The sequence below is a fragment of the Trifolium pratense genome, linkage group LG5, assembly GCF_020283565.1.
Source record: "Trifolium pratense cultivar HEN17-A07 linkage group LG5, ARS_RC_1.1, whole genome shotgun sequence".
NCBI classification, from domain to species: domain Eukaryota; kingdom Viridiplantae; phylum Streptophyta; class Magnoliopsida; order Fabales; family Fabaceae; genus Trifolium; species Trifolium pratense.
The window spans coordinates 9223679-9240041 of NC_060063.1; the positions used below are offsets into that span (position 1 = coordinate 9223679).

A 16363-nucleotide genomic window follows, 5' to 3' on the forward strand; every position below is an offset into this window, starting at 1 on the left:
ATGGCGCAGAACGTGACAGATTTGTAAGAAGTGAAACGGTTACCTTTTTTAAATGCCATGACATCATCAATTCGAAATAAAGGGATGGCGTTTGGAAATAGAGGTACTTTGAAAAATGCCCATCTCTTATTTCATTTGAATCACTCAAATCGAAATAGGCATTTTTTGGGGGCAATTTGTTATCCCATATTTTAGCTCAAGGTAAAATATGTTATAATCTCCAGTTCCAAAGACATTTATTGCTATAAAAACCTGTTAAAATGGCTTTAAATAGCCTTAGTCTTTAATGTCTTCAAGAACAAGAGAGATTATCTCTCTTATCGTTTAAACGAAGGTTAAGGGTAATGTCTTTAAGAACAAGAGAATTCTAATGGAAAAACTTCACAGCTCGAGACTGAAGAATATTTCGATAGAAGCTAACGAATCGAAGTAGTCAGGAATTGTGGACTTAGAGCATTTTTCATCATTTAAGTGTGACTCGACTTCGACGGTTACAACGGTTTAAAGGCCTTGGTTCATTTCAAATACAAAAGGACGCGTGGCTGAAGTGTAGTAGTTTAACGTTAGGATAGACGTTACTTAGTTTTCTATAAATAGGAGTATGTATAGTCGAAATAGTGGTCACAATTCATTTACACAAAATCTCAAACACTCAAAGTATCCATGTTAAGGCGAGAAACGAGTTACTCGAGAAAGATGTATGAATCGGTGAACCTTTACATTTTCTTTGTAATTTTTACATTCTAAATGCAAATTTACTTTCCATAAGTCTTTACTTTCTAAAGTATTTACAAATTCTGCATTTTATTAGTTCCCTCGTTCGAGCGAACTTACTTTGTTTATATTTAACATATGTTTCAGAAATCTAACATATTGTTCTTTTGCAAAATAAGGATGTCTTTAAAGATAAACTTCCAAATTTCTTTTAACAAAATGCATGAACAATTGTCCCGAGATTTACTAGTTGATCTCTCAAGTAATTAATTTAAACTAGCGGTTGTTTACCAAAAATCAGTGTAAACACTATAGTACATTGTGTGATTTTGGTGTTCTACAAATTTGTATTTTCATTGTATTCCAAACTCAAATTGGTAAATTTCCCAATGTTGAGTTTGAGGGAGACTATTAAGAATATAGATAGTTAGTTAATAGGTTACTAAGTTGGTTAGGAGGTTAGAAAGTTAGTTACTCCAAATAGTCTTATAAATAAGCTACTCCATTGTACATTTTACTTATTCTTTTATCAATTAATATGATTACATATGAGTTTTTACCTCATGAATATTCCTATGCTCTCTACCTCTCTTATGAGTATGATCTTCATCCCTCTCATCCCATGATTCTCAACAGCTTTTTATATGAAGTAATTTTTTTGAACATTTTTGGAGCCCTCTTGTGCCTCCCCAACTTGTTATAAGCAATTCTAGTGAATTGGTCATAACTTTACAAGTGTTAGTGATTAAGGTAAACCTTAGTTCAGGTTTTGGCATGTTTAATTAACTTGGTGTATCACATAATTCTGTCTATGGTTGTTATATGTGTAAAAAATCTGGATGATTTGGATACTTTTTTACACGGTTCTTATTAAATCCTACCAAATAGTATATACTTGTAGAAATATTTTAAAAATGAAATTTTGAAAAGAGGCAGCATGCAGACATACTATTATTTCGACATTGGTGGAAGGCAAATTAGTATTTAAATTAATAGGATTTTTTTTAGTAATTTTTTTCTTTTTTTATAAAATGGAGGGTTGGAACCCAAAGGAATAAAATTACAAACTATGAGAACACTAGTCTCAAATCCCAATAATTTGAGTCAGACATGTTCGCTTCACGATAAATATGACAAATATGGACATCTCATTCCAATTGTAAAAGTCTCTTAATCTTTTTAAACATGCTAAAATCATACTAAACACCTCTTCCATATCATGAAGCATCTTAACAATCCTCATGGAATCTACTTGAAGTTCCACACACGACGAAAACTCAATCTCCACTTATATTGCAAACCTTCTCACTCCCCACAACTCCGTCACCAAGACAATACACTCCCCTAGACCACGAGCAAATCCACTTACCACTACCACCTCTAATGAGACCATCACAACCACACCAGAGATAAGATTCTCGCGCTCCATCCGTTTTAAGTACAACCCGTTATCCACTAGAAGGTTTCCAATGCACCTGAACAACTAGATAAAATGCTCATACATTTTGAAATACGGTGAGGCATAAGTTGCCTTCGAAGAATTACAGATGATTTATCAAGCATCGAATAAAAATTAACCATGTGGGTAAATTTATAAGTGATGCCTACAAGTCGATTTTTACTCCACTTATAACATTTATTTATGTGCTTAATTTTTATCAGATGTTGAATAAATTACCAATAATTCTTCAAATATGGCCTAAAATTAAAATACCTTGAAATAATGGTTCGAAACATAGAAATAGACGCCAAAAAACCCCACGTAAAGAGTTGTTAAAAAGAAAAGTAAAATAGCTAAGTAAAATAGCTATTTTTATTTTCCAGAATCGCAAGTGGAACAAGTCTTAGCATGTGTTTGGTTCTGCGGTGGACAGAATTGATTTTGACACAATTGAGTTTGATATAATTGATTTTGATAGAATTGAGTTTGATACAATTGATTTATGTTTGGATATATTCATACAAAAGTGAGTTGAACAAAGAATTTGAGTGTAAAAATCAATTCTAGAATCAGAAGCTACAATTTCTAGCTTCAAGTAAAATCAATTATGGAGACAAAATCAATTCTACTTTTGAGAAACCAAACAAGCCAGAATCAATTCTAAACGTCTAGAATCAATTCTGTCTGCTCCAGAATTGAAACCAAACATACACTTACATCATGAACACACCCTTAAATAAAAAATTTGTGACACAGATGAATAAAATTAAAGGTGATACAATTAAGTATAGACACTATTTTTATTTTTTTGTCAAATGAGTAAAAAAAAAAATGGTGACACAGCTGAATAAAATTAAAAGAGAAATATCTGGCATAAGGTTCTCAGGTGGTTGAAAGTCGATCATGTCCCCATGGAGTGGAATGAGGAATTAAGATGGATCACTAGATCTAGCAAAGGAAAAGGGTGGAAGGCCCAACTGCTCAAAAGTGCGGCTGCTGAAACAGTTTACACATTGTGGAAATATAGGAATTATGTTTGTTTTGGTAATCAAGTATATAATACAAACATAGATGAAGATATTATCAACACTATAGTTTATAGAGGTTGGAGAAGTCCTAAACTTAGGGAGCATATTGCTCATTTGCTTATTTAGTTTAGCTTTCTCTTTTGTTTTCCTTGTCCGTTTGATGGTTGGATCCTGGCTGATCACCTTGTACAAAACTGGTTTTTTTTTAATCTATCTATATATTTGCTTCAAAAAAAAAATTAAAAGAGAAATAACTAAGTGTAGACTCTATTTTTATTTTTGATCAAAATATAGACTCACCCGTAAATATTTCATTGTGGTAACCAGTTACAGTTACTGGGACTCTTGTCTAGTTACTTTCATTTTTTAAATTAAGATAAATGCTATGCCATGTACGTATTTTATGTTGAGGTAGTGTAGGAAAATATGGGGGTGCAAATAATATTGTAAAATGAGAATAGACCAATTCGGCCCAAACCCAAACCCATCATAGCTTTCTCTTTCCTTTATACATCACTGCAAAATTAGGGTTTCATTTTCGAACCTAAACCCCGATTCAGAGCAACGAAGAAGAACAATGGTGAAATTCTTGAAGCCGAACAAGGCGGTGATCATTCTTCAAGGCCGTTACGCCGGGAAGAAAGCCGTAATCGTGAAGAATTTCGACGACGGAACTCGCGAACGTGCTTATGGCCACGCTTTAGTTACTGGAATAAAGAAATATCCAGCAAAGGTTATCAAGAAAGATTCGGCGAAGAAAACTGCGAAGAAATCGCGTGTGAAAGCTTTTGTGAAGCTTGTGAATTATCAACATCTTATGCCAACTCGTTACACTCTTGATGTTGATCTTAAAGAAGTTGTTACTGTTGATGTTCTTCAGAGTAAGGATAAGAAAGTTACTGCTTTGAAGGAGGCGAAGAAGAGATTCGAAGAAAGGTTTAAGACTGGGAAGAATCGTTGGTTTTTCACTAAGCTCAGGTTTTGAGTTTGTTTCTTATATTGAGGATTAATTGTTGTTTTAGTGTTTTGGATTTTGTTGGTACTGTTATTTGATAATTTTACAATTGATCTATCTATCTATGTTGAGGATTATGTTGAGGATTTTATATTGATTTTTGTTTTGTTTAGTTGATTTATGATTGTGTTAATTATTTGTTTGATTTTGGGTTATTTGAATCCTAATATGTGATTTGGAGTAAATTGAATCCCTGCCTGCCAATGCCATAGGATTAGCTAACTTTTTTGTAGCAATTTAGGTGAAAATTGTTAAATGTGTTGGAGGTAATGGAAAAACATAGTTCAGTGTTGTTTAAACTGGGTTTTCAATTTTTCTACGAGGATACTCGGAATGAAACAGTGTTTTAGTCCAATAGTTAGACGTTGTTTTAATCCCTTAGGTATGAATCATATGATTAAAGCATCTCTCAATGGTACTTGAATCCTAGAGGTGTCTTGGGATTATGGATCGGGATAGCTGAAAAATAGGCGATTTTTTGTGGTGGTTTGAAGCAACATTCAGTGCTGTCAAAGACTTTTTTCTGCGGTTCTGTGATGGTCATGCTGTTTGAGTTGGCGTCTTTATATAGTATTCTGGTTTATTTTCTGGTAGTGATGTTTGGATACCTCTTGTACATTGCATAGCTTACGACTCGTATGTTCTGCCTGTTATTGTTCATTTGTCATGGAGGAGATTTCTTGCTCTTTAAGAGGTTCACTTCAATTGTTTTGCGTAAGATTTGGGAGTCTAGCAGTCAGTTTGCGGTTGCGCAATCTGTTGCTTCTTAGTGCATCTCAAAATCATTGTCTGTTAGGCTATGGAATTGAAGAAAGTTTCTCCCTTTTTCTTCGAAAATTCAGTATCCGTTAGTGGTCGATGTCCTAAGATAGCTGTACTATGCTCTGCACTGCTATTTTCTCACTGCGAGGGCAAGGGGGTTTTTTGAAAAAAATAAAATAAAAAAGTAACTGGTTTTTTTAGAGTATTGGTTAATCTGTTTATAAAGTAAAATGCTTTGTCATAATAAACTGAAAAGGTGAAAGGATTAGAGCATTACGATAGAATTAAGAAGAGACATTTAGCAGGTTCAAGTTCAATTGATGAATTAAGACACGATGTTTATCAAGCTCAAATAAGACCTTGGGATCTTGTTCTTTTGACTTTTATTTTTGATTTATTTTTAGTTTATAAAGAAATGTTTGCACCATGAAGAGGGTTGATAAGATCGTGTTTATTTTGTAAAATCATTTCTTATATTTATTTTTAAAATTTGTGTTAACTTTATTTTATTTTTTTGGTCAAGTAGCCTTAGTGGTTAGAAATTTCACCTTAAAGGTGAATAAGTGGAGTGTCCGGGGTTCGAACCCCGGCTCCTACACGTATTGTGCGATGTCCCTTCCAACTGAGTGATGTTCATGGGGACAAATTTGTGTTAACTTTATTTACAAACTAGGAGATACTAGACTCTTGAAATGAATAATTATGATTTTTTGAAAACAATGAAAATACCATAAATTTTTTATTTCTAAATAGCATTCCATCGTTTTTCATCGCAATTGTTCATTTTCATTTTAAGCGTCTCATCTTTTTATTGGCAAGTTAACATGAACACTGATGGTGATAGGTTAGTTCTTTGATAAATTTTAGAGAGGACTCCCAACAAGTAATGTATTAAGGTCTAAATTTGCCTAATTAGTAAAATTTATGGACTTTAAAAAACCGAAGACAGAGACACCAATTAGCTAATAAATACATGACATTGTTTTAATGGCAGTGAGTTATCCCTTAACTTTGTTGACTCTATTGGAACTTAATGAAGGGAAATTCAACTGATACTTTTCACACGACTAATAAATTTCTTTCTTAGGATTATGCAAGCAAACTTTGCTAAAAATAAGTGCTGTTTTTGTTGTATATGAACTTTGCTAACAAGTATGATATGATTATATGACAACATAGCTGCCATGCCAATTTGGTTATGTTCTGTTACATAGGTTGCTTGATAAATTGTTTCAAGAAACAACAGTTTCAATTTTCTATTCTAACTATGACTTTCTTTGAGCCTTCATTGACAAAACAGGCAGTTTCAATTTGAAAAGGAGGGGAAAAAAACCTAAACTGAAATCCAACCAAGTAATGACTAAAAAGACATTGTACGGGTAAATAAAAACCAGGTAAAAATGTAACAATAACATACTGTTAAAAAAAACAATAACATACTTATACAAATACAACCATGTTACTATTTTTTCAGAAACCGTAATTGACAACATTGATTTTTTGTTTTGGTCATTCATTTGATTTGTATAATTTGAATTCCTTAGATAGGAATAGTTAATTTTCTTGAAGCGAATTTTGGTGAATTGGTTTTAAAGAGTTGGTTGTGAAGGGAGGGGACCTGTCTCCATAGAATCCTAGGGTTGATAATGCTACATTGATGTTGCTCTTTCGCTGTAGTTTATTTTGATGTGTGTTATTTTCTTGTTTGAAGCAATTTTGGTGAACTGGTTTTACGGGTTGTTGGATATAAGTGTTTTAACATGTTCATTTCCTAGAGGATTTTCTTGTTTTGTTACTATTACTGTATTTGATTATGCTCTCTCATTGTAGTGAGTTTTTTTTTTTTTTTTTTTACTGTCGGCCATTTTTGCACTTTGGAGTAATTTGACTCCATACCGTAGGATTAGTTACTTGCAGTTTGTTTGTAGCAATTCTGATGAATTGTTTAATGTGTTGGAGGTAAAGGTCTAAAGGAAAACCTTATTTCAAGATTTTTGACATGTGTTTAACTGGTTTAATGATAGACCACTAGTTAATCAAAATAATTGACCCATTGGCCAAATTCAAACGATAGGGCGCACTCCCAAGAAAGAAGACTTTAATTACGTGATCGTTCGAGTGAGTGCAGTGGAAAGCTAACCAACTTTCTTTTGCCAAGAGGGGAGGGTGACTTTGGCAAACAGCATTATAGAAGCTACCCCTACTTAACCTATGATATCCACTGTGCTCTCAAAAATCAAAATCCTGTGTTGTTTGAGTGTAGATTTTTGTGGTGATGTTCTGATTGCTAAGGGCCTGCGTTTGAAGGAAATGGATTTACAACTACCAGTTTAGTGGCAAAATAAAAGTGGCAGAATTTGTTGAACAAAATGGAGAATGGAAGTGGAATGAGCTTAGTTTATGGAGAGAGAGAGAGAGATAGAGAGAGAGAGAGAGAGAGAGAGAGAGAGAGAGAGAGAGAGAGTGGTGGGGCAGGGAATCATGGTTGATAGAGCATAGGACGGTCTTTTACAAGACGTGTCCGACGGATTTTATACAATTTCTTCTTGCTGATGTATTGGAGATTTCTACCCTCGTTTAGTTTTCGTGTAATCATTTTCTTTTTGGGCTATGGTCCTCTTTATTATAAAAATAAAATAAAAAATCAAACAATTAAAATTTGAAGGGTCAAACCCAAGCAATTGAGAAACTTTAGAGACCAAAATTGTAATTAAGTCATTATTTTTTGCAATATTTTTTATGTTAATTCTCCGGATTTTAGGAAAATGAAGAGTGGTAATTCGGATTTTTTCCGCGAAAGTAATTCAGATTTTTGCCACAAACTAAATAAAACCTGAAAATTAATCAAGTCGTACTTGAGTTCCTCCGATGATTCGTTCTTTGATATAGTTCATTAATCACTTAAATTCAATATATTAGTTATTTTTTGCAATATTTCAACTCTGGTTACTATTCCACTAACTACAATTATTACATTTCAAAATAAAACTAACTACGATTAATAAAAATGTATGAAATCTATGAAGATTGGATTGAACAAGAAAAACTGGTCTTAGTATAACTGTGAGGTAGATAATCTCGAATTTGTCGTCGAATGATGTAGACGGTGGGACATACTAGGAAAATTCATGGCAAGTTAAACATCGTGACAAAACTGCCTATATATGCCATTTTTTATTATTTTTTACTAAACATATATATACATGTAATAATATGTGAGAGTTCTTTCAGAGCTTCGTCTCAATAATGGTCCCATATATATTCTATCATTCTGGCTCCACTGAAGAAAAAGAACTACTTATTAGTTATTACCCAAAAAAAGTAACAAGAACTACTAGTAATTTCATGGATGATATGGTAAGACCAAGATCCAATTTTAATAGAGGTCATGAAGTGACCATTAATGTTGTCGGTGTTGTTCATGTATGTAACAACATCATAGGAGTAGAAGAAACCAATCCTTTTCATGGTCTTATGGCCTTCATTTTTTTTGTACTCCTTGGTTTCCTCCAAACTACTTATCCAAATAATCCCACTGCATTTCAACTATATCCAAAGACAATGTTAGTCTCTATTTCTAGTTTTCTACTATATTGTTTGGCTTTTTGGATTAAGCTTAAGTTTGTAACAAGGCTTGATACCCATATGGAAGTGTTTGGTTCACTTTCAATAGTGTCTTTGGTGTTGATGTTCATCCCACACAATTGGGGATTATCTGGATTCATTATTATCTATACATTATGGTTCATTTGTCATGTACTTGTCATGATTATTAGGCTACGTCCACAAATGAGAAGGAGGTTGCGACCACTCTTGCCAAATACATTAATAGATTTGAATTAATTATAAGTTGCATTTTTCACTCTGTTTGAATTGACTTATTTTTGAGCTTTTGCGAAACAACTTATACAAATAAATAAATTTTTATGTATTATTATTAATTTTTCAAAGTAGTTTATGAGAAAAAAAGATACAATATTTGTTAATGAAATCTTATTAATTAACATAAAAGTTTATTTATTTGCACAAGTCATTTTTCTAAGCTAAAAAATAAGTAAAATCAAAACGGACCCTTATTATATCAACTTCTTCATATAACTAATTTTCTTTTTATTGAGACTCTACCATATACACTCAGTAACTTATCAAAAAAGTAAAATTGGCATATAATTTTGGAGTCTTTTATAATTTATAATAGAGACTTATCTCATCTTCATTCCTACTTTAAAGATATAAACTGATGGATCAAGATCGGACACACCCTTGTCCTCTTAGACTAAAGGGACATGACGGCTTACCCCAAGTGTCAACCTGGCCCTCTTTTACGGGTTATGGTCGTGTCAAACCCGTAGCTTGTGGGCCAGAACGGGTTAACAGGTCAAGCTGAGTTTTGTACAGCTCCACCATAAAAGGTGGCTCCAGCAATTGTTGCTTAAAAAAAATTTTTGTTGCTCCAATAATATTCCCCACTCAGCATCTAGAGCATAGAGGGTCATACATATGTGTTTAAAACTCAACTACATAAAACAGACCTTCTGGACTAGGATTGCAATGCACATAGTATATTCACTAGGATAGTTGTGAATATGATCAAGCATTCAAATCAAACAAATATACAATTAAACCATCCATGGAGAGTATGAACCACCAAAACTTTATTAAAAAAATTGGGTGTACATTAAATATTCTAAACAAAGTTAACAGGCTTAAATTTTTAATTTATCAATATATAACACAGCATAAGATCAATAGACCTTCAGGTATTATCAGCTATTCGGGATAACTGTCATCAGGTATTAGTTTGTCCAAAAAATATACAAACTCTATTTTTTTTGCAAAGGATACAAACTCTATTGTCAGCTCACAGAACAGAAAAGGACTAACATAATCATTCTTTGAGCTGAATAGATGAAATGATAATTTACTGCATCGGAAAGAAAGAGCTCAAAGTAGAATACAACAAAATAATTTCTTACATTTGGTCTTGTTGCCAAACGAGTCAGAATTCAAATTCATGCTCATCAAATCAAAATCAGCTTCCAATCAAGATTTTGCTGCATCAACTGTATTTCTGAATGATTTGAATTGTCAATGACAATCTCATACCAGAAAAGACACATTTTCAAAACTAATATCATCAACTCACTTGGGTGACTGTGAATCAAGCTGCATGGTAACCGGTCCATCATTAACCAAATTTACCTGCTCATGAGCACGAGTGTGAGGCCTGTTAATACAGGAAGTGTTAAATGCTCTCAACCATAAAAGCAGCAATTACATAACTTATACCTTCATCATAGCTCCAAATACACCATCTGCAAAAACAAAACAAAAAAGGATCTTAAGAATATGAATGAGAAATATAACTGAATTTTAAAATGAATCAACAAAAAACATCACAGTCACACAATTTACAAAACAACAAATGCATTTCCAAGGGTATTAGAAAAAAATTGAGCAGTCATAAAAAATTTGGTAATCATAAACATTCTCAAAATTGTGTTTTTATAATTTGATTGGTAATCAGCCAAAAAGACTTGGTTGTAACTTCATTAATAAGAAATAATGTTGACATCGGAAATTGCACACCAAACAAATTTTGGAATCAACAATAACATGATTTGATAGAGGGAAAGGAAAGATTTCACTGGTGTTTGCCTTTGTTGTTGTTGCTGACCACAATAAATAATTTGCTAGTATTAGTCATTACCACAGTGCATATTTGCATACAACATGCCTCTGTTTCTTTGTGCAGTTTACTAAATACCCGGCAGAGGCGCGAGACTTGTCTAATACTAGACACCGCTAGTTAAAACCATCAAGTTCAGATCATATCACCACCAGGGTCCAGCGCAAGTGGCTGGTGCACTGTGTGTACAAGCGCGCTAAACCCTGGGGTTACAATTCCTACTTGTAGAAAAAGAAAACATCTCCAAGTTGAGAAATTACGACTACACTAGATATTATTGGGTACACAATTTAGAGGTATGTTCAAAATAAGAAGGGTTCCAATCCAACTCACAATATAAAGATGATTATACAGTCGAATCCTAATTTTCACACACCCTCTTTCTTTCACATTACTCGTACAGCTCCTATCTCTCTCTTGATTATATCTCTCATTTTCTATTTCTTGTCTTTATCTTTTCTTTTTAACTTTCTTCATTGCACACTACCGTTGTCACACACCGTGGAGATTGTGAGCGAATCAGTAGGTATAACCTGTTTCTTTAAGACCTTAATGGAAAACAATGCATTGTTATATCTATTTACTCAAAGAGAAGTCAAAGTATCAATTTAACGAACTACTTCTAAAGTCACATATATGGTTGAATGTGATTTGTTGACAAGTAAAACTTTTTACACCGACAATGTATCAAAATTAAAATCTTTTATTAAATAATAAAAATGGCAATAGAAATTGAAGTATAAACATTGATAACACACCCTTGATTGCATCGGAGTTATAGGCATTCCTAAACCTGTCCACTAAAGAGGCATAGAAGGGCTTGGCTCTTTGAGGCGCCATTGCCACATGGAAATCTGGCTTGTTACCCTTCAAGAATCCATACAACGTAAATTGACTCACTGTTACAAACCCATAATCAAACAATCAGACTCTGTTCAGATAAACAACTTAAACAAGTGCTTATACTTAAATTAAGCATTTATCATACAAACACTTGTAGAAAGAAATAAACTATTTCTATAACAAAAGCTAAATAAACTAAAACCATTTCCATAGTAAGCTATAAGCTCATGTCATAAAATAAGCAATCTTAAAGAGCTTATAGAAATAAACTAAAAATAGGTTATGGACATGTCACAAGTTATTTTCATAAATCTCGCAATCAGTTTCATAAGTGCTTGTGGCTCTGTTTGACAAAGTCATATTTTGAGCTCATAGCTTATAAACTCATGACAAAAAAAAATTACATCTTTGGCAGCATTTTTACTCACGAGCTTATAGCTTATAACTTATTTTGATAAGCTAATTCAATTAGCTTATAGATTAAAGCTTATAGTTTATCATTTTTCTCTCAACAACTATTTCAACAACTTATAGCTTATAGATTGCATCTTTGGTATCATATATTTTGCGTTATTTAATATTTAGGCAAAATGCATCTATAAGTCCTTTAAGTTTTACCTTTGTATCAGATAGGTCCTTTAAGTTTTTTAAGTTACAAATAGGTCTTTAAGTTTTACGTTTGTATCAGATAGGTCCTTTAAGTTTTTTAAGTAACAAATAGGTCATTTAAGTCTGTCATTTGTAACATTTCTTAAGGACCTATTTGATACAAACTTAAAACTATATATGATACAAATGTAAAACTTAAAGACCTATGGATGCATTTTGCCTAATATTTATAAATTAGTTCAACAACTAATTTTATCAAACACTCAAATTCAATCAGCTTGCTTATCTGCTATAAGTTAACCTATATGCTCTAAGCTATAAGTTATTCGTCATAAGCTCATCGGTTATAAACTAATTTATCAGTTATCCGCAGTTAGAAACTTGTATAAGACAATTCAAATAGACACGTGTTAAAATGCAACTAGAAGAAATCACTGACAAAATCTTTGAAAATTGTGGTGGTTGCATACTTTACCAAGTAAAACCTGATAATTTTTCTGCACAACACTGTGGTCCCATGCTTTACCAGTATCTTCATTTGGGAATAGTCTCATGTTCAACACCTTTCGACATCTGTTAAATTTGAAAAGTAAATAAAATCAACAAATTGAAATTCGAAAATTCGAAAAAGAGTATGAACCAGGAAGTTACATGTAATCGGCGTCGGATTCGGTATCGGAATCATGAATTCCGACGAGAACGAGAAGACCGGGACCAATCTCTGATACGATGCGACCTTCGACTTCGACGGAAGCAGATTCCACGCGCTGAACCACCGCACGCATTGCTCTCACTCTCACTGTTGTTGCACTTGTTCTGCTTCTTCTGTTATTGTTGTGTAAGCCTACGCAAGCAAATCTACAAGGCCACAAGGATTGCGTTTGCAATGGCATCATTGTTTTTTTTTTTTATCTTTTTTTCTTAGTTGGGGTTGACATAAACCCGTGAACCGTTAAAATGGTAAAAACCGAACCGAATTTTGGTCAAACGGTCGGACCTCTTTGACCTCACAGTTAGATAAATATTATATTGATTTTATCTAGTTCTACTTTTATTTTTATTTTTTTTGTGTTTACAATTAGCTGTGGATCGAACCCATGACCTATTTTTTTTTAGGTTCATTGAAAACTTAATGTATCTAGACTATATTGTGAACCAGATACATTAGATTTTCAATGAATCTAAAAAATAAATTTTCTCTTATATTTAGGACCGGATATAGTATCTATCTATCTACTACTCCCTCCGGTCCTTTTTATAAGGAACACTTTGGAAAAAAAATTTGGTCCTTTTTATAAGAAACTTTGACCAATTTTCAAATGTTTTAAATGTTCAATTTCACTTATGCCCTTATTTATTATGAGAGAGAATTTAAAAATAAGTAAGTTAAAGAGTAATTAATTAAGGGTATACATGGAATAAATTTAAATTTGTAAGAGTATTAAATGAAAATAACTATGTTAAATGTGTTTCATTGGTCTGTGTGATTTTTTCAAAGTGTTCCTTATAAAAAGGACCGGAGGGAGTAGTAGTCTAATACTAATAGTAATCTAAGAAAAAAAGAGTAATCTTCATTTAAAACCTTAATTGCCCCTTAATTTTTTAAATTTTTTTTACGTTTTTTTTTCCTGCATTAATTACGGGTACTATTGGTTGGATCACCTTTTCGTTCCATGACTTTTTTCTCCTTCACTAATTATACTACAAATTATTGAAGATGTGAAAACACAAGAAGGGGGGCTTGAATTGTGTTTTAGCCAAGTTAAAACTTTTTCAAAGTTCTTAACTCAACTACAACTGCAGCGGATAAATAACACAAAATAACAAGATAAGAGCGAGAGAAAGCACACAAGCAATTTATACTGGTTCCTCTCACAAAACGAGAGTAGTCCAGTCCCCTTGCACTTCCAAGGGATTTCACTATAATCACACAAGATTACAAATGCTCAAGCACACAAGCAAGAGACTTCACAACTATGCTCAAGCACACAAGCTTAAGACTTCTCACTTAAGCACACAAGCTTAAGACTTCTCAAATCTTACAGAGATAATAAAGTTGTTGAAAGAATACAACTGCTCTTAAGAGAACCTTAATAAACAAATACAATGAGCACAAAGTATTTGAACTAAGAGTTAAAAACACTAGTTCAGAGGTTCAGAGCTTGTATTAGCAAATCAGAATTGTTCGAGCGCGTGTAATAATAATTGATTACTTTGCAACTTGATTCTTCTAGTATATATAGGACTGATAAAGAGTCGTTGCAAAGATGACCGTTGATGAAGATAATCTTTTGTCTTCAAGCAACTTGTCTTGATGCAGTTTGGTCGTTTCCAAAACAGAGTAAGAGTTTCAGTAACTTTGACCATGTGCAGAGAAGACTTTCCTTATTCAGCTAATAAGTCTGATAACCCACGTTCTCCATTGTGGACAGACAAAATGAGAGTAGCTGTTCTGATCAAGCTTGAAAGGTCCTTTTCTTCATTGGTAGGAGAGTTGACATACAAAAGAGAATCTTCACAAACTTCAAGAAGATCTTCAGAGTTTGATGAAGCTCAGACTTTAAGAAGTTCTGATGACTTCATCTTCTGATGCTTGTAACTTCTGAAGACCATTATCTTCTGAGTATTTGCGAACTTCTGAATGCTTGTCTTCTGAGCTTTCTTCAGAGCTTATCTGGAGCTAAGTTCTGCACACTTAAATTAAATTTTTAATCCTTCCAATTGTTTATTAATACTTTGTTATCATCAAAACCTTAATAGATTTAGGGGCAAACATTTTTAAATCAGTTTTGTTCCAACAATCTCCCCCTTTTTGATGATGACAAACATAAGTATTAATTTACAATTGTTGTTAAATTAACTTATTATGTTTCTCTTAGGTTTATGAGGTTTGCAAGCTCCCCCTAAGATTGATACTTCATAAAGCCTAAGCTTTAAGTTTTATCCATGATATTTTAATTTAGTATAAGATTTAAGTAGTTTAGAACAAAAACAAATTTCATATTTTTCTTCAGAACGAGAGGTTTGCAAGCTCTCCCCCTAAGTCTCATAAGGTTAAGTTAAAATTGCACTTTTAACTTATCCTTACTTATGAAATTTATTTTCAGTTTTAAAATACTCAGTCTCCGCATTAAAACAAGTATTTGCAAAAACAACTTTAATAACACAACAAATAATAGCGTGGTTTCAGCTTTTTTTAATAACACAACAAACAATAGCGTGGTTTCAGCTTTTTGAAACTTATCAACTTATCAATTAATGCGTAACTACTCCCCCTTTTGTCATTATCAAAAAGCAAAAAGTTAGGAAACCAAGACAGTTAAAGATAGAAATTGATTGTTACGAAGGTGAATTTATTTCAAAAACAAAAACTTAAGCGCCAAAAAGGCTATAAATAGAGAACTCTTTTGACAAACATTCTTCACAACAAAACATAAACAGTATTTCAAGAAAGGAAATCAAGAAGAATGAAGAGATTTAGTGCTCGTATCGTAGAGTTTCGCAGAAAGAAGGATGAAGAACGTGAAAGGGAGGAGAGAAAGAAAGAAGAAGACAAGAAACCACAAGAAGCTGAGATTATCATCATCTCTTCAGATTCTGAATCTGAGGAAGATGAGATAGATGCTGACTATGCTGAATTCCTGGCAGGATATGTTTCTGAGGAGGAACAAGAAGAAGAAGAAGAAGAGCAGGACCCAGAGCCTATAGAGATTTCTTCAGATGATGCTGAGGAGAAATCTGAGATTTCTTCTGAGAATCCATCTGAATAGGATTAGGTCGTCTTTTTCTTTTGCCAATGTATTCAAGCATATTCAGCTATTTTAATAAAAAATTTCTTTGAAAATCTGCTTGTGTTCTTATGTTTCTGTCTATAGATAAGTAAAAAAAAATTGTAAAGGTAGAATGAGTAAAAGCAAACCACACAACAGAAGCAATAACATAATAAATAACTAATTTGAAATCCAGAGTGAAATTCCTGGCACACAGTGGACAGGTGTTGCTCAAGGTGTAGCAACACTTGTCTGTTGTAGACAGATGTTGTCACTGGTGCGCCAACATTTGTCTATAAACAGAGTAAATAACATAAAACAATACAAGCAGTAAAGTAAATAACACACGAGAGTTGTTAACCCAGTTCAGCCTAAAGCCTACTCTGGGGGATACCAATCCAGGAATGAAGTCCACTATCAGCAGTATTACTTCGAAGCTAAACTCACCCGTTTACAACTTCTCACTTAATCACTACCCAATGACCCTTCTAC

The 16363-nt window shown here is 33.0% G+C and overlaps 2 protein-coding genes across 6 annotated transcripts; one reads left to right on the top strand and one right to left on the bottom strand.

Annotated features, from left to right (window-relative positions):
• The first annotated feature begins 3717 nt into the window (after nt 1-3717).
• LOC123884668 (60S ribosomal protein L27-like) lies at nt 3718-4315 on the top strand. Its single transcript, XM_045933814.1, has one exon. It carries the CDS (start codon nt 3761-3763, stop codon nt 4166-4168), a length of 408 nt encoding a protein of 135 aa, XP_045789770.1. The 5' UTR covers nt 3718-3760; the 3' UTR covers nt 4169-4315.
• A 5276-nt stretch (nt 4316-9591) lies between these two features.
• Nucleotides 9592-13036, bottom strand: LOC123887205 (D-aminoacyl-tRNA deacylase). Of its 5 annotated transcripts, none has more exons than XM_045936484.1 (6): nt 12753-13035; nt 12541-12674; nt 11408-11548; nt 10250-10275; nt 10107-10162; nt 9592-10031 (listed from the first exon to the last, which is right to left on the bottom strand). In XM_045936484.1, the coding sequence occupies exons 1-6, from the start codon at nt 12995-12997 to the stop codon at nt 10004-10006; spliced, it is 630 nt and encodes a 209-aa protein (XP_045792440.1). In that variant the 5' UTR covers nt 12998-13035; the 3' UTR covers nt 9592-10003. The 5 variants fall into 5 exon arrangements, with proteins under 5 accessions (XP_045792440.1, XP_045792441.1, XP_045792443.1 ...); XM_045936485.1 differs by having other exon boundaries at nt 12577-12674; nt 12753-13031; XM_045936487.1 differs by having other exon boundaries at nt 9592-10162; nt 11443-11548; nt 12753-13036.
• Nucleotides 13037-16363: the final 3327 nt, after the last annotated feature.